At 40.1% G+C, this 19,592-nt stretch overlaps 1 protein-coding gene across 5 annotated transcripts in view; it reads right to left on the bottom strand.

The window, feature by feature from the left end:
- Positions 1-8,816: 8,816 nt before the first annotated feature.
- LOC137420905 (RING finger protein 122) overlaps positions 8,817-19,592 on the bottom strand; it is a 78,554-nt gene continuing 67,778 nt past the window's right edge. For all 5 annotated transcript variants that reach the window (XM_068106400.2, XM_068106401.2, XM_078772196.1 and 2 more), the window contains one exon: positions 8,817-10,314. In XM_068106400.2, coding sequence (XP_067962501.2) covers positions 10,197-10,314 — 118 coding nt within the window. In that variant the 3' untranslated portion in view covers positions 8,817-10,196. The remainder of the gene's footprint in view (positions 10,315-19,592) is intronic.

Consider the following 19,592-nt stretch of genomic DNA (forward strand, 5'->3'; position numbering starts at 1 on the left):
TCTTCTCCTTCTCCTTCCTTTTGCTTTGATTATTTACCTATTGATTTTTGTCTTTTTGCACTTGTTTTTTGTACTCTGTCAAAGCGTCTTTGGGCTTCTTGAAAATCGCTATATAAAATAAATGTATTATTATTATTATTGATTTCTACCCTTTTTAAACGTTCTGGATATCCTTAGAGAAAGTCTCTAACCCGAAACTCTGCCTATTGAGCACAACCAGAGTCCCACCTTTGATTCCTGTTGTCAACCTCAGTACCAAGCACCCCCAAATGCTCCTTACATGACACCGTCAACCAACCAGCCTCCCAGGTAACCCAAGTCCACAGGATGACGTTTCACCTCTAAACGTTCACGATAGTGTTACAAACCGAAACACTGCAAGGATATTCTGGAAGCACAATTGTACTTTCGGTGAAGTCTGAGGACATCTAATTTCACATTATTACTCTGTAGTTGGGGTAAAGGTTGCAACCAAGCTGTCAATGACAGAGCTCCCGGAAGCAGTGCAGGATAGGGATGTTTGGAGGAATTTGATCATGAATGTCACCAGAAGTCAACCACGACTTGACAGAACTGGATAAATGTAGACAAGCCCTCTCGAGATATACAGTGTACAAAATACATAATTAGCTCTGGGTTCTCGAAATGAAAAGTCACAGAGAGGAGTTGGAACCCATGGAGCAGCAAATTTGTTGACATTGATCCCAGGACGAGCACATTTATGTGAATTTAAGACTACCAACAGGTCATATATGTATGTGCAGACGAGGCATTCGGTGTTCCTTACTTCAAAGCTAAGCAATTTGGCAGGTAAGTTCAAACTACGTGGGACCATAAAACGTTTTAGTCCATCCCAGCACACCTATCCAAGACCTACTAGAGCATATATCGGAAACTACTTCGCTGGTCCTCAGGTGTGTACAGGTGTCGCACAAACGCAAATCCAAATGAAACCTTGTGCACGCGCAGACGTTGGCGGCTTTGCAGTTTACAAACAAGAAAAAGAGCAATCAGAGATTGCAAACCCTTCCTAGGATGTATTTTCAGTGTTTTTTAAGGCTTGTGTATTAAAACAAATATGGCGGCCGAACCACCTGACCGATGGTCATTTTTTTTTCTCCACTAATTTATTCCTAGATTATGCTCAAGAAATTTAATCTTGATCAGATGACGTTTTGTACTTGTCAAATTACGACGTCATAATGGAGGCACATATGACATCATCATTCACAGATGTTATTCCACATGGAAAGTTCTTTACAGTGAGCCATGTCTCAATTTTTTCTATTCAGCGCTTACCGAGATATAGAGGTGCAATTTTTTTCGCATTTTCCAAGATGGCAGCCGAATCACGTGACCGATGACGTCTTCATTATTCTTTTCCTCCACCAATTTATGTCTACATGACGCTCAAAAAATTTCATCTTGATCGGCTGAAGTTTTGTACTTGTTGAATTATGGCGTCATAATGGAGGCACCTATGACATCATCATTAACATATTTTATTCCCCATGGAGAGTTCTTTACAATGAGCCATATCTCAATTATTTCTATGCAGCACTTTGGGAGATATAGAGGTGCAACGTTTTTCGGTTTTTCCAAGATGGCGGCCGAACCACATGATTTATGACGTCATAATTATCTTTTAAAAATGATACAGGTGGAGTTGCACCTGTGGTAAAAAAAATTCTTGTCAATCGGACCAACGATTGCAGAGAAAATCATATTTATTCTGTGTGGACAAACAAACAGACAGATGGACAAACAAATCAAAAATCACTCATTGAGCGACACTTGGCAAAACATAAAGTAGAATGGCACTCAGTACAGCATGCTTTTGACCTCAAAAATAATTAGTGGTTGAATTCAGTGATCTGATATGCAAATCGTCTTCAAAGTCTAAGTTAATCGGTTTAAAATTGACAATTTTAGAAATATGGCCTATGTTGACCTTTTGGCCTATGTTGATCTCAAAAATTGTTGGTGGTTGGTTTCAGTGAGCTGATATGAAAATCCTTTTCAAATTTCAAGTCAATCGGATGAAAATTGAGGGTTTTATAAATTTGATAAAAGTTGTTGACCTTTGGCCTATGTTGACCGTATGACCTATGTTGATCTCAAAAATAGTTCAGGGTTGAATTCAGTTTGCCGATTTGCAAATCCCATTCAAATTTCAAGTGAATCGGGTGAAAATTGAGAATTTTAGAAATTTGAAATTGTTGTTGACCTTTGGCCTATGTTTACCCTTTGGCCTATGGCCTATGCTGATCTCAAAAATAGTTGGTGGTGGAATTGAGTTAGCTGATATGTAAATCCCATTCAAATTTCAAGTCAATCGGATGAAAAATTGAGGATTTTATAAATTTGAAAAAGGTGGCTGACCTTTGGCCTATGTTGACCTTTTGGCCTATGCTGATCTCAAAATAGTTGGTGGTTGAATTCAGTTAGCTGATGTGTAAATCCTCTTCAAATTTCAAGTCAGTTGGATGAAAATTGAGGATTTTAGAAATTCAAAAACAGCGGTTGACCTTTGGCCTATCTTGACCTTATGACTTATGTTGATCAAAAAATAGTTGGTGGTTGAATTTAGTTAGTCGATTTGAAAATCACATTCAGATTTCTAGTCAATCGGATGAAAATTGAGGATTTTAGAAATTGTTGTTGACCTTTGGCCTAGGTTGACCTTTTGGCCCACGCTGATCGCAAAAATAGTTGGTGGTTGAATTGAGTTAGCTGATATGTAAATCCCATTCAAATTCCAAGTCAATCGGATGAAAATTGAGGATTTTTGAAATTGTTGTTGACCTTTGGCCTAGGTTGACCTTTTGGCCTATGTGATCGCAAAAATAGTTGGTGGTTGAATTGAGTTAGCTGATATGTAAATCCCATTCAAATTCCAAGTCAATCGGATGAAAATTTAGGATTTTTGAAATTTGAAAAAAAGTGGTAGACCTTTGGCCTATTTTGACCTTTTGACCTCAAAAATATATAGGATTTTGTCGGACCACGAACTCTACCATTTGGTGAAGTTTCGTGAGGATCGGTTTAAAATTGTGACCTGTAGGCAAGTATAAGTGAGCGGACAGACAAACACACAAACTGGAGTGAACAACATACTTGTAAAAAAATTGCCAAGTAACAAACGGACTCAAATGCAATAACCTCTCCTCAGGCGGGGGTAATAAGGAGTCGTAACGCCGGTGTCGTGTATTGTCGGTCTTTATTTGACAACTGCAGGGCTGTGTTCAGTTAACAAGTTTCTTGCGGAGCGTTCGCCAAGTGGATTAAGCGTTCAAGCAAGGACTCCATTTGAAAGCGATAAGAAACGACCAGCCTGGCAAGTGGTAACTAGCTGCTTGGTAACTGAACACGTCCCTGATAAAACCTGCCAAGCATTTTGTAAAATGCATTTATCCGTAACGCAAAGGAAGATTAAAACAACAAAAGTTCATCTTTTTGTCATCTCATTGGCCATCGGGTGAGCAGGAAACCACACGAAGTGGTTTTTATAAATTGTACAAGATAGACAGTTCCATTATAATAGGGTGTACGTGAGCTCTTAGGTTTTTATCGTAATTATTACTACGTCAAACAAGAGCAACATTGCTTCGTTGTTCCCAACTCACTATTAGTCAGGGAAGGAGGAAATGTAAAGATGTTACTGGAATGAGACTCACAACATCTAGAGAACCCGACACCCGATATGAGTGGTACCTCTGCATCACAAATTAAGCTAAAAACTGTTTCACCCTAAACGAAACTTTAGTTTTTCAAACTAAAAACTAAAAACTTTTTCACAAGTAAATTCCTGGCCTTAAACAACACAGGAACCAAGTGACAACAATTGGCTTTGGGAATGACTGACCAGACAAAGCCATGAGGTTGTCGCTTCTTGTAAAGGGTTATTGATAAACCCATAGTCTGATCTAAAAAGGTAAACAACTGGCTTTGATGAAACTTATTTGTTTTTGAAAGTCCTTTTTCGACGGTTTTGACCTTAAGGTTTCGACGGTTTTTGAGTCTCAGCCACCGAAGGTAGGCGGGGATTATGTTTTTACACCTGTGTGTCTGCGAGCAAGATTCTCAAAAAGTTGAGGACGGATTCGGACGAAACTTGGTGGACAGGTTGGGCGTGTCACAAGCAGAAATTGATTCGATTTTGGGGAAGATCTGGATCCGTACCTGATAATTTTTTGTTATTCGTCACCATTGAGAAATGGGGCCAAAAATTATACATAACATGACATTCAAAAAGTTGTGGACGGATTCGGCCGAAACTTGGCGGGTGAGTTGGTTAACCGACAAGAACAAGGCGATTCGATTTTGGTTCAGGTCCGAATCCAGATCCGGCATATCGGTGGGATGCAAAACGTAAACTGTTCAGCCTGGTGGAGGTATGTGCTCTGCAGAGTGCTGTTCTAGGTATGTATGAATGAAAATGAATGATAGTCTTAAGGCCATTTTCCCCGCTAGAGCGGGGGTTAGCCTTGCGGGCCCCATGACAATCATGGTTCCCTGTTTGAGGCAATGTTTTTATGGCCGGATGCCCTTCCTGACGCCAACCCTTGGTCACGCTCTGACGATGCGCAGGGATATGGTGTACCTATTCTAAGCTGGGGTACACACCGGGATCATTCATCCCAGCAAGCTGGTACTCAATTTGCCGACCTCGGAAGGATGACAGGCTGAGTCAACCCCCCTGGCGTTAATTCAGCGATCGACCGGGATTCGAACCCAGGATCCTAAGCCGGCACCCTAACCACTAAGCCAACACCAAAGGTTCTAGGTATGTACGAAATGATCAATTAAGGGTGCCATATTGACAATGGGTTTTTGGGCACTTTTTTTTTTCATGTCATATAAGACTGAGGCTAAAGATACATTTTTTGCATTGATAAATCCGCTCAGTGCGTTACTTATTATGACGCTGTGCAGTATCAGTGGGTCGGTATGAAAGTAATGCCTCTTAATTTTCAGTTGGTAACCAACGCATCGTAGGAAAGCTACGCGAGATCACAACGAAAGGTTTGTATCTCCCACCAATTTATGTTGAGTGGCACAGTGATCGGTCCTGTGATAACATTGCATCATGCTTTCAAAACGACTGCCTCCTTCGATGTGCGTACGAAGCAGAGAACAGTTAGTGTACACCGCTCCTTTCCTGTGCCATCCCCAGACGCTGCATGACGTCATTGCCGAGTACCGAAGGGGGCCCGGCGATGATGCACGCTGAAAGGGAGTACTACTCGGTTTTCACTCCGGTTGTTTTCTTGTTTGTTTTTCCGGGCGATATCTCAGCCATCCTTTGAGCTAAGAAGCTCAAATTTAGGCACAATAGCGAGCAAATACTTTGGCAAAACAGTATTTTTGTTAATCAATTAATTAAGTACTTATTTATTTTCTTTCTTATCTGGGCAATATCTCAGGCACATTTTGAGTTAGGAAGCTGATATTTGGACATGACAATGATATAGTTAGTGACTTGGCTGGAAATAGTAGTTTTGATTTATTGATTAATCAATCAATCGATTATTTCTTTAATTATTCGATTAATGACTTAATTACTTCTTTTTTTTAAGTTACAAATTCGGATGAAACGGTGGTGGTTTAGGTACTGTAGTAGCCAATTGATTAATAATTTAATTATTTTACGATTATTTATTTATTTTCATTATTAATCACTTATTTATTTTCTTTCTTATCTGGGCAATATCTCGGGCACCTTTTGTGCTCGGAAACTGATATTTGGACACAAGTGACCAAATGATGAGGCTATAAAGGATGTTTTTGATTTATTGATTAATCAATTAATAGATTTATTATTTTATTGATTAATCAATTAATTATTTAATTTTAGATTAATTCATTTAATTAATTTTCAAAAGTTACAGCTTTGGATGAAACACTGGTGATTGAGGTATGGTATTAGCCAATTGATTAAGAAATTATTTTATGATCACTATTTATTTATTTTAATTACACAATTAATCAATCAATCATCGTACACCTCTCCCTCCCAATACCGTCTCTATGCGCTGCATGGCGGTATCGCCGGACAACTTTGGTTGTTAATAATATTTAGAACCACAAATTATACAATGAGACCCTTTGGTTTATATGATGCGGAAACTCAAACCTTTGCACACACCATCCATACACTTCAATGTGAGCTCCATTTGTGGTGCACAGGACATCAAGTCCGTATACAAGTTCTTGCCATGTTCGGCTCGGCATGTTTGCGTCCACCAGTGCGCATGCAGCTGTGATCCAACCATGAAGATCCTGCATATTTACCACATTGGTGTTGTAGACAACATTTTGACAAACCCCCACAGGGAAAAAAATCAAGGGGGGTCATGTCTGGTGATCGTGGGGCCAGGCGGTTGGTCCGTCTCGGCCAATGCAGCGACCTGGAAATTTTTCATTCAGGATGGCCTGAACGACTAAGGCCCAATGAAGGTGAGTGCCATCCTGTTGAAAAAATGATATTAGGTTGCAGGCCTTCAATCTCTGGGAAGATAAATCCTCCCAACATGTTCATGTAAATTGTTGAGGTCACTGTATCCTCCGCATGGAAAAAGTGACCGAACAAGCGATCATGGAAGAGGCCGCGCCACACATTAACATTTAGACTGTCGCGTACGTGTTCAATGACCACGTGGGGGTTTTCAGAGCCCCAGATCCTCACATTGTGACTGTTGACATTCCCCAATACATGAAAGGAAGATCATCTGTGAACATGACCTTTTCAGGTGATGCTCAGTCGCATAGAGGATGATGAACATTTCCAAGGCAAACGCCTTGCATTTGGGTCCATCATTTGTTTTGAGTTCCTGTAGAATCTGCACTTTATAGGGCTAAAGCTTTAGTATCTTATGCAAAATCCTGTGTACAATGGTGGTTGGTATTCCCAGTTCTCGAGATCCGGGTTGGATTGATATTCTGGCACTTTGTTGAAATGATTCACGCACTTGTAGAGTGATCATGGGGGTCGACCGGTACTTTTCTGTTTCTGACAACTTCCAGTCGCCTTAAACCTCTTGTACGCTGAACTTATGTGTCAGATCTCATATCGATGAACCATTTGACGCACTGAGCTTTCTCCTGTGGAGTAACCATTTTCTTTAAATTAAACCACCAGACCTGAAAATAAAAAAAGACTTTATGAGTTTCTGTATCACATAAAACAAAGGGTATCGTTATCATTTGTGGTTCTAAATACATTAACAACATAGTTGTCCTAGTCTTTTTGGAACACCCTGTACATACATACATACACACACACACACACACACACACACACACACACACACACACACACACACACACACACACACACACACAATACTGCTCAGCATAATACAATGTAATGCATTGAGCAGGTTTGGCAATTTTTAAAAGTATTTGTTCAGCATAATATACTGTGTATATAGTTACAGTTTTGAGGGGGCCCAAATAGATCCTCACATAGTTAGAGCAGTTATTTCATAGTATACTATTTAGTTTAACGGTCTAAAGTCTGTGTTGACAGGTCTGCAATGTGATTGTGCAGTAGAAATCCCACATGTGTCATTTTCCTTATTCTACATTCTTTTCTACAAGCCATTCGCCACATATCACAGCATCACAAAAAGTTTTCGTCACAGACGCCCCCGAAGCCACTTCAAACAGGTTTCATGAACGGCTGTCACAATTTATCATGACAAAACTCAAACCCAAGGCAGCTCATCTTATAAACAAAGGGAGGGGTGAGGCTCAAGCAAATGGGGGTGGTGAATTGAGGCTCTATAAAAGGTGGAGCGGAGAACCTCATTAGAGAAGGGGTAGAAAGACCTCATTCATCATACTTGCCAATTACTGATCCTCTCCTTTCCCCAACGGATGGATGATTCCAGCATACTGAAGAGTGCTTTGTCACTGATAAGGTTCCGAAGGCGGGTATGTTGCATAGGGGATAATTTGGGAAAGTATATGTGCTGTGATTAATTGTTGTACATATACTGTATGCCACTTCATTGTTTTCCCTCCTTATAAATACTTGCATTTTGATTACTGTCACTAAAAGCCATTTCCTCAAGAAACTGTCCTGACTCATTCTGTCTGTTCTAATGGTGGCATAAGACTGCTGAGGTGTTGGCCAGCACTAATTAGTCCAAGTTAGATATCAGATGGAATTATGTAACATTGGTTCTGCTCAGCCAACTAAGGTCTGTTGTGTAAACGTCGGGATGGTACCCGCTCACACTCAGGCTTTTGCGTATGGTAACACGACTCTGGGCGTGGGATCCCGCAGGAAGTTCCCATGGTGACTGGCGATCGTGGTCTCTTAAAGACATGCCATCATCTCAGAGTTATCCAAAAGCAACGCCCATTTCAATATATATATATATATATATATATATATATATATATATGTGTGTGTGCGTGTGTGTGTGTGTGTGTGTGTGTGTGTGTGTGTGTGTGTGTGTGTGTGTGTGTGTGTGTGTGTATATATATATATATATATATATATAAACACACACTGCAGGGTGATTCATCAATGTGTGTGCCTTGATGTGTGCCATCAATGTGTGTGCGAGTGACACTCCTCGGATGGACCTTAAGACAGGTCTCCCATCTGCTGGCATTAGTTGGTGGATGTTGAAGATCCCACGGTGTTATTCGCAAAGAAGAGGCGAGTTATCGCTGCAACAAGGACAAATTATAAAATTCCCACCCTAACCTACAGAGGGCATTCCATCAGCGGTGAGCCTCAGTCAATGATGCTACCCAGCAGCCTTGTGCCGCATTCGAAAGAAGAACACACAGACACAATGCAATTTAAACATTGCCACACCATTGAATTAAAGACATACTGTATACAGACAGGACTGACAAACTCGGCAATGCAATGTTCAATGGTGTTTGTAAAATGCTGGTTAGACAAACACAAAAAGTATGTGAGATGAAACAAAAACACAGCAAAGGGTTTAAAATACCTTTTCATCACACTTTTTGCCCATCTTGTTAATTGTACAAATAATTGTAATTCAAAATTGTGTATTAATATTGTAGGTAATTCGATTTAATACTGGATTAAACTAAACCATCCCACTTTAGGCAAGTTCCTTTACATTAACAGATTGACACTATCTTCATGTTATGTATGCAAGGGAAGAAGAGATGGGGTGAGGGTCATGGGGGGAGTTGGGGGCGGGGCGAAGGGGGGGGGGGGGTTGAGATGGGGGATAAGGGCGGATACAATAAAAAGAGTGAGAACAAAGAAGTTTGGAGAAGGGGGAGGGGTGGGAGGCTAAAATTCCACCATTTTTGTATATGTATTATGTAGATGGTTTGTCTTCTGCCACAATTTGTGATTAATGTTTTCCTTTATAAGTAGGGGAAAGTTGCTCAAGATGGGGCACATCTTATTTTTCTCTAACAATTGCAGCCATTTGAATTTTTTAAAAATAATTAAACTTGAGAAACAGGGTTAAGACCAATGAAAGTTGTTGAAGAAAATTGACAATGTCCCGTCTTGGGCAAACCATCCGCTGCCTCTCCAATGGCGAACTGATGGATCATTATTGCAGAACTCTGTCAGAATACTTTGTATAAAGAAATCTCATACATTTCAAATACACATTTCAAGCAAAGCTTGCCTTAATACATCACCTGATCTACAAAACAAAATTGGTCACATAAGGCAGGTGGCCACTCGAAGCAGGTTATATTCAATACAAATGGCTCGTTGTGTGCATTTTGTACTGCAGCCGCTCAAAGCAAAAGTATTGCGTAAGGCAGGTTTTATCATGTGGGCATCGTTTATGATTCTATCTACTTTTACCAAAAGATAAAAAAATGTGGAGCTGGTCGTGGTCACCTCAAGTGATGTTTAACATATCTACCTGAAAAAAAAAAAAAATCTGTGAGAGTAACTCACAAAATACAACCCAGAGAGGAAACAAACTGTACAAATCGTTAGTGGTACAATAAAATCCTTTCATAAGGCATAAATTATCAACCATAGAAACGAAAAAGAAACCCTCAAAAAATAAAGTCCGAAAAGAAAGACATCTCTTCTTTTTACTACATGGTCACTTGAGCTCAGGCCGAAGAGTCTAGTTGCAGGAATCCTGCAGAGTAGGCCAGGTGGGGTCCAGTACCACCTTGTGGATCAAAAAGACGACTCATTTCTAAGGCCGTCCGGACCTATTTCAGACCAATTCCTCTCCTTGAGTCGCTGCATTCACCGGCGTCTGTTCTACATGTTGTGCCACGGCCTTGTTGCACATGGGACAAGAGTTCCGGATCTCCAGCCATTTCACGAGGCACCTGCCAAGATTGAGTGTTTGGGCGAGATTTTTCATTCAAGGGAAGCAACAATCATAATACTGATATTGTGCATGATCTTAATAATTTGAACTACCATTCTATCTGCATACGAAACTCATTGCTTATTATTTCACAACACCATCCTAGCAGAAATAGACTTTATACATATCGGCTCGAAAATACAGCTCCATATGCTCCGTCACATAAAGGGTTGCGTTACAGGTATGCACGCTCACCTCTGAGCTATCTAGCCTGGGTTTGAATCTCAACCCAGCTACAAACTCTCATCCTGGTGTTTCACAGGCAGGGAGAACCATCAATGGATGCGTGTGCCATCCCTCGGAAACATGTTGAACTGGGTGTCTCGTCTGCTAGCATGAGTTGGTACATCTCAAAGATCTCACGGTGTCCTTCACAACTTCCTCCTCTATCGCTGGCTGGCATTCTGGCCAAATTTAAAAATAAATCCTCTTCTAACCTACAGGGGGCACTCCATCATGGGCACAACCATGCCACCAAGCGATGATGCAAACTATCAGCCACATACTGCCCACGGAATGAAACGAATGGTTATGTTAGTTACTACTACTATTACTACTACAACTACTACACGTACAACTACTACGACTACGACTTTAACGGCCCTATTTATTCCTACCTTATTGTGGATCTCACGTATACAAGTTAATTGGTTTTCTTAAACTAGTCCTTCCAAGATTGTTATCCACCATTATTAGCCCCCGTTGGACTTTTATCATACTTGGCACAAAGACAATACATGACGGTATACATATGCACATCATTTTGTTTCATGATGCCATCAAAGGTGGCCGACTGGCGGCCATTTTACTTGTAAAAAACCCCGATGTTGAACACATCCTCAACCATTCCTCGGACATGCATTTGCCGATGTTGTTCAAAGTTGGCACACAGATAATGAATGATAGGTTACATATGCACATTATTTTTTTTAGAGATCAGATCCAAGATGGCCGACTGGTGGCTATTTTGTTACTTAAACGTGTCCCCATCCATTTCTCGGAAATACATGGACCGATTTTGTTCAAACTTCACACAAAGGCAATGCATGAGTATACATATGCAGAAGAAGATTTTGTTTTGCCATCCAACCAAAGATGGCCGACTGACAGCCTTTAACTCCGTACAGCAAAATTACTAAAACTACAGCCGACCCCCTCTGGCTTTGACATTTTATGTCTTTTTCTTCTTGTTTTTCATTGAATTCCGTACCAGTCTCAGATCCAATATGATGATACAATTTTCCAAAAGTAAATCATCTGTCACCTAAAAATGCTGTTTTATCTATGACCTTCTATCACCTTCCCTCTGATCCAGTTGGTGACCTATTATATGTCAAAGTTCCAACATGAGCCTTAACTTTTGGATTAAATTATGAAACATGGACAAGTCAACAATAATCACTGCAACATTGCCGAGAGGCTGACAAAACTGAACAATTATGTACCAATAAACCCAAACCAGCTCTCAGAAAATGTCTGATCTTTCATGAATCCAGGTCACATTCAGAGAAGACTCACACCTGCCGGGGTCATATTCCGCAAGATGGGCATTCAAGTGAGAGACTGATCATTGACACATGTTTGTTATTGATGTGCTTTTTTTCATTTCTGCCAGCGTAGGTGGGCAAGGTTATGTTTTCAACCCTGCTGTACATCGCTCCTTTCCTATGCCATCTCCAGGCATTGCAAATCGTCATTGCTGGGCACCGAAGGGGGCTCGGCAGTGACGCACGCTGAAAGGGAGTACTCAGTTTTCACTCTGGTTGTTTGTTACTTGCCGGAAAAATTTTTCCGGCAAGTATGTTGATCTGTTCGTTTGTTTGTTACTTGCCGGAAAAATTTTCCGGCAAGTATGTTGATCTGTTCGTTTGTTTGTCTGTCTGTTTGTCTGTCTGTCTGTCTGTCTGTTTGCAGCACTGCGTCTACACCGTTGCACGTAGAATCGCCAAACTTTGCACACATATTGGTCTTGCCCTGAAATAGACTGTGCCCAATTGATGACGTCATCGGTGACGTGGTTCGGCCGCCATCTTGGAAAAACCGAAAAACTTTGCACCTCTATATCTCCGAAAGTACTGAACAGAAAAAATTGAGACATGGCTCATTGTAAAGAACTCTCCATGGGGAATAAAATATGTAAATGATGACGTCATCAGTCACGTGGTTCGGTCGCCATCTTGGAAAAACGGCAAAACGTTGCGCCACTATATCTCCAAAAGTGCTGAACAGAAAAAATTGAGACATGGCTCATTGTAAAGAACTCTCCATGGGGAATAAAATTTGTTAATGATGACGTCATATGTCACGTGGTTCGGCCGCCATCTTGGAAAAACCGAAAAACTTAGCACCTCTATGTGTCCAAAAGTGCTGAATAGAAAAAATTGAGACATGCCTCATTGTAAAGAACTCTCCATGGGGAATAAAATATGTTAATGATGACGTCATCGGTCACGTGGTTCGGCCGCCATGTTGGGAAAACCGAAAAACTTTGCACCACTATATCTCCAAAAGTGCTGAACAGAAAAAATGGAGACATGGCTCATTGTGAAGAACTCTCCATGTGGAATAAAATATGTTAATGATGACGTCATCAGTCACGTGGTTCGGCCGCCATCTTGGAAAAACCGAAAAATTTGCACCTCCATATCTCTGAAAGTGCTGAATAGAAAAAATCAGACATGGCTCATTGTAAAGAACTCCATGGGGAATAAAATATGTTAATGATGACGTCATATGTCACGTGGTTCGGCCGCCATCTTGGAAAAACCGAAAAATTTGCACCTCCATATCTCTGAAAGTGCTGAATAGAAAAAATTGAGACATGGCTCATTGTAAAGAACTCTCCATGGGGAATAAAATATGTTAATGATGATGCCATCGGTCACGTGGTTCGGCCGCCATCTTGGAAAAACGGGAAAACTTTGCACCACTATATCTCCAAAAGTGCATAATGGAAAAAATTGAGACATGGCTCATTGTAAAGAACTCTCCATGGGGAATAAAATATATTAATGATGACGTCATCTATCACGTGGTTCAGCCGCCATATTTGTTCTAAATGGCTGATAAAAAAGTACATTCCGGCAAGTCCTCGGTCTCTGACCGATTTTTCATTACTTGCCGGAAAAAATTTTCCGGCAAGTATGTTGAGCTGTTCGTTTGTCTGTTTGTCTGTCTGTCTGTTTGCAGCACTGCGTCTACACCGTTGCACGTAGAATCGCCAAACTTTGCACACATATTGGTCTTGCCCTGGAATAGACTGTGCCCTATTGATGACGTCAACGGTCACGTGGTTCGGCCGCCATCTTGGAAAAACGGCAAAAATTTGCACCACTATATCTCCAAAAGTGCTGAACAGAAAAAAATTGAGACATGGCTCATTGTAAAGAACTCCCGATGGTGAACAAAATATGTTAATGATGACGTCATCAGTCACGTGGTTCGGCCGCCATCTTGGAAAAACCGAAAATATTTGCACTGCTATATCTCCGAAAGTACTGAACAGAAAAAATTGAGACATGGCTCATTGCAAAGAACTCTCCATGGGGAATAAAATATGTTAATGATGACCTCATCAGTCAGGTGGTTCGGCCGCCATCTTGGAAAAACGGCAAAACTTTGCACCACTATATCTCCAAAAGTGCTGAACAGAAAAAATTGAGACATGGCTCATTGTAAAGAACTCTCCATGGGGAATAAAACATGTTAATGATGATGTCATCGGTCACGTGGTGCGGCCGCCATCTTGGGAAAACCGAAAAACTTTGCACCACGAAATCTCCAAAAGTGCAGAATGGAAAAAATTGAGACATGGCTCATTGTAAAGAACTCTCCATGGGGAATAAAATATGTTAATGATGACGTCATCGTTCACGTGTTTCGGCCGCCATATTTGTCCTAAATGGCCGATAAAAAGTAAATTCCGGCAAGTCCTCGGTCTCTGACCGATTTTTCATCTGTTTGTCTGTTTGTCTGTTTGTCTGTTTGTCTGTCTGTTTGCAGCACTGCGTCTACACCGTTGCACGTAGAATCGCCAAACTTTGCACACATATTGGTCTTGCCCTGGAATAGACTGTGCCCAATTGATGACGTCATCGGTGACGTGGTTCGGCCGCCATCTTGGAAAAACTGAAAAACTTTGCACCTCTATATCTCCGAAAGTACTGAACAGAAAAAATTGAGACATGGCTCATTGTAAAGAACTCTCCATGGGGAATAAAATATGTTAATGATGACGTCATCAGTCACGTGGTCGGCCGCCATCTTGGAAAAACAGCAAAACTTTGCACCACTATCTCCAAAAGTGCTGAACAGAAAAAATTGAGACATGGCTCATTGTAAAGAACTCTCCATGGGGAATAAAATATGTTAATGATGACGTCATATGTCACGTGGTCGGCCGCCATTTTGGAAAAACGGCAAAACTTTGCACCACTATATCTCCAAAAGTGCTGAACAGAAAAAATTGAGACATGGCTCATTGTAAAGAACTCTCCATGGGGAATAAAATATGTTAATGATGACGTCATCAGTCACGTGGTCGGCCGCCATCTTGGAAAAACGGCAAAACTTTGCACCACTATATCTCCAAAAGTGCTGAACAGAAAAAATTGAGACATGGCTCATTGTAAAGAACTCTCCATGGGGAATAAAATATGTTAATGATGATATCATCGGTCACGTGGTTCGGCCGCCATATTTGTTCTAAATGGCCGATAAAAAGTACATTCCGGCAAGTCCTCGGTCTCTGACCGATTTTTCATCTGTTTGTTACTTGCCGGAAAAATTTTCCGGCAAGTATGTTGATCTGTTCGTTTGTTTGTCTGTCTGTTTGTCTGTCTGTCTGTCTGTCTGTTTGCAGCACTGCGTCTACACCGTTGCACGTAGAATCGCCAAACTTTGCACACATATTGGTCTTGCCCTGAAATAGACTGTGCCCAATTGATGACGTCATCGGTGACGTGGTTCGGCCGCCATCTTGGAAAAACCGAAAAACTTTGCACCTCTATATCTCCGAAAGTACTGAACAGAAAAAATTGAGACATGGCTCATTGTAAAGAACTCTCCATGGGGAATAAAATATGTAAATGATGACGTCATCAGTCACGTGGTTCGGTCGCCATCTTGGAAAAACGGCAAAACGTTGCGCCACTATATCTCCAAAAGTGCTGAACAGAAAAAATTGAGACATGGCTCATTGTAAAGAACTCTCCATGGGGAATAAAATTTGTTAATGATGACGTCATATGTCACGTGGTTCGGCCGCCATCTTGGAAAAACCGAAAAACTTAGCACCTCTATGTGTCCAAAAGTGCTGAATAGAAAAAATTGAGACATGCCTCATTGTAAAGAACTCTCCATGGGGAATAAAATATGTTAATGATGACGTCATCGGTCACGTGGTTCGGCCACCATATTTGTCCTCAATGGCCAATAAAAAAGTACATTCCGGCAAGTCCTCGGTCTCTGACCGATTTTTCATTACTTGCCGGAAAAATTTTCCGGCAAGTATGTTGATCTGTTCGTTTGTTTGTCTGTCTGTCTGTTTGTCTGTCTGTTTGTCTGTCTGTTTGTCTGTTTGCAGCACTGCGTCTACACCGTTGCACGGAGAATCGCCAAACTTTGCACACATAATGGTCTTGCCCTCTAATATACTGTGCCTCAATGATGACGTCATCGGTGACGTGGTTCGGCCGCCATCTTGGAAAAACCGAATAAATTTGCACCTCTATATCTCCGAAAGTACTGAACAGAAAAAATTGAGACATGGCTCATTGTAAAGAACTCTCCATGGGGAATAAAATATGTTAATGATGACGTCATATGTCACGTGGTCGGCCGCCATCTTGGAAAAACGGCAAAAATTTGCACCACTATATCTCCAAAAGTGCTGAACAGAAAAAATTGAGACATGGCTCATTGTAAAGAACTCTCCATGGGGCATAAAATATGTTAATGATGACGTCATCAGTCACGTGGTCGGCCGCCATCTTGGAAAAACCGAAAAACTTAGCACCTCCATATCTCCGAAAGTGCTGAATAGAAAAAATTGAGACATGGCTCATTGTAAAGAACTCTCCATGGGGAACAAAATATGTTAATGATGATGTCATCGGTCACGTGGTTCGGCCGCCATCTTGGAAAAACCGAAAAACTCTGCACCTCCACATCTCCAAAAGTCCTGAATAGAAAAAATTGAGGTATGGCTCATTGTAAAGAACTCTCCATGGGGAATAAAATATGTTAATTATGACGTCATCGGTCACGTGGTTCGGCCGCCCTATTTGTCCTAAATGGCCGATAAAAAAGTACATTCCGGCAAGTCCTCGGTCTCTGACCGATTTTTCATCTGTCTGTTTGTCTGTCTGTTTGTCTGTCTGTTTGCAGCACTGCGTCTACACCGTTGCACGGAAAATCGCCAAACTTTGCACACATATTCGTCTTGCCCTGGAATAGACTGTGCCCAATATATGACGTCATCGGTCACGTGTTTCGGCGGCCATCTTGGAAAAACCGAAATAATTTGCACCGCTATATCTCTGAAAGTACTGAACAGAAAAAATTGAGACATGGCTCATTGTGAAGAACTCTCCATGGGGAATAAAATGTGTTAATGATGACGTCATCAGTCACGTGGTTCGGTCGCCATCTTGGAAAAACGGCAAAACGTTGCGCCACTGTATCTCCAAAAGTGCTGAACAGAAAAAATTGAGACATGGCTCATTGTAAAGAACTCTCCATGGGGAATAAAATATGTTAATGATGACGTCATATGTCACGTGGTCGGCCGCCATCTTGGTAAAACGGCAAAACTTTGCACCACTAAATCTCCAAAAGTGCTGAACAGAAAAAATTGAGACATGGCTCATTGTAAAGAACTCTCCATGGGGAATAAAATATGTTAATGATGACGTCATCAGTCACGTGGTCGGCCGCCATCTTGGAAAAACGGCAAAACGTTGCACCATTATATCTCCAAAAGTGCTGAACAGAAAAAATTGAGACATGGCTCATTGTAAAGAACTCTCAATGGGGAATAAAATTTGTTAATGATGACGTCATATGTCACGTGGTTCGGCCGCCATCTTGGAAAAACCGAAAAATTTTGCACCTCCATATCTCTGAATGTGCTGAATAGAAAAATTTGAGACATGGCTCATTGTAAAGAACTCTCCATGGGGAATAAAATATGTTAATGATGACGTCATTGATCACATGGTTCGGCCGCCATATTTGTCCTAGACGGCCGATAAAAAAGTAAATTCCGGCAAGTCCTCGGTCTCTGACCGATTTTTCATTTGTTGTACACCGCTCCTTTCCTATGCCATCTCCAGGCATTGCAAATCGTCATTGCCGGGCACCAAAGGGGGCTCGGCAGTGACGCACGCTGAAAGAGAGTACTCAGTTTTCACTCTGGTTGTTTGTTGTACACCGCTCCTTTCCTATGCCATCTCCAGGCATTGCAAATCGTCATTGCCGGGCACCAAAGGGGGCTCGGCAGTGACGCACGCTGAAAGAGAGTACTCAGTTTTCACTCTGGTTTCTTGTTTGTTTGTTTTCTTGGTTGTCCGGGCGATATCTCAGCCATCCTTCAAGCTAAGAAGCTGAAATTTCGGCACAATAGTGAGCAAGTCCTTTGTCAAAAACGGTATTTTTTGTTTTTTGAATAATCAATTAATTGAGGAGTTATTTAATTATTAGCGTTTAATTAAGTACTTATTTAATTAATTAAATTTCATTTCTCTTCTGCCCATTATTAACTCAGGCACCTTTTGAGTTAGGAAGCTGATATTTGGACAGGCCAATGATCAGGTGATTTGGCTGCAAAGGATATTTTTGATTTATTAATTAATCAATTAATCGATTAATTATTTAATTATTCCATTAATGACAAAAAAAAATTTTTTTTTTTAGTTACAGATTCTGATGAAATAGTGGTAGTTTATGTGTTCTCTGACCAAATTGATTAATAATTTAATTTTTTTATGATTATTATTTATTTATTTTCATTATTAATCATTTATTTATTGTACACCGCTCCTTTCCTATGCCATCTCCAGGCATTGCAAATCGTCATTGCCGGGCACCAAAGGGGGCTCGGCAGTGACGCACGCTGAAAGAGAGTACTCAGTTTTCACTCTGGTTTCTTTCTTGTTTGTTTGTTTTCTTGTTTGTTTGTTTTGTTTCTTGGTTGTCCGGACGATATCTCAGCCATCCTTTGAGCTAGGAAGCTGAAATTTCGGCACAGTAGTGAGCAAGTCCTTTGTCAAATACGGTATTTTTTGTTTTTTGAATAATCAATTAATTGAGGAGTTATTTAATTATTAGCGTTTAATTAAGTACTTATTTAATTAATTAAATTTCATTTCTCTTCTGACCATTATTAACTCAGGCACCTTTTGAGTTAGGAAGCTGATATTTGGACATGCCAATGACCAGGTGATTTGGCTGCAAAGGATATTTTTGATTTATTAATTAATCAATTAATCGATTAATTATTTAATTATTCGATTAATGACAAAAAAATTTTTTTTTTTAAAGTTACAGATTCTGATGAAATAGTGGTAGTTTATGTGTTCTCTGACCAAATTGATTAATAATTTAATTTTTTTATGATTATTATTTATTTATTTTCATTATTAATCATTTATTTATTTTCTTTCTCATTTGGCCAATATTTCAGGCACCTTTTGAGCTGGGAAGCTAATATTTGGACATGAGTGACCAAGTGATGTGGCTATCAAGGATATTTTTGATTTATTGATTAATCATTTCATCTATTAAGTATTTATTGATTAATCGATTAATTATTTATTGAGTAATCAATTAATTATTTAATTTTTTATAAATGACTTATTTTTGATTTATTTGTTTTCTTTCTTGGTTGTCCGGACGATATCTCAGCCATCCTTTGAGCTAGGAAGCTTAAATTTCGGCACAGTAGTGAGCAAGTCCTTTGTCAAATACGGTATTTTTTGTTTTTTGAATAATCAATTAATTGAGGAGTTATTTAATTATTAGCGTTTAATTAAGTACTTATTTAATTAATTAAATTTCATTTCTCTTCTGACCATTATTAACTCAGGCACCTTTTGAGTTAGGAAGCTGATATTTGGACATGCCAATGACCAGGTGATTTGGCTGCAAAGGATATTTTTGATTTATTAATTAATCAATTAATCGATTAATTATTTAATTATTCGATTAATGACAAAAAATTTTTTTTTTTTAAAGTTA

This window comes from Myxine glutinosa, chromosome 2, assembly GCF_964187855.1.
Source record: "Myxine glutinosa chromosome 2, kmMyxGlut1.1, whole genome shotgun sequence".
NCBI classification, from domain to species: Eukaryota; Metazoa; Chordata; class Myxini; order Myxiniformes; family Myxinidae; genus Myxine; species Myxine glutinosa.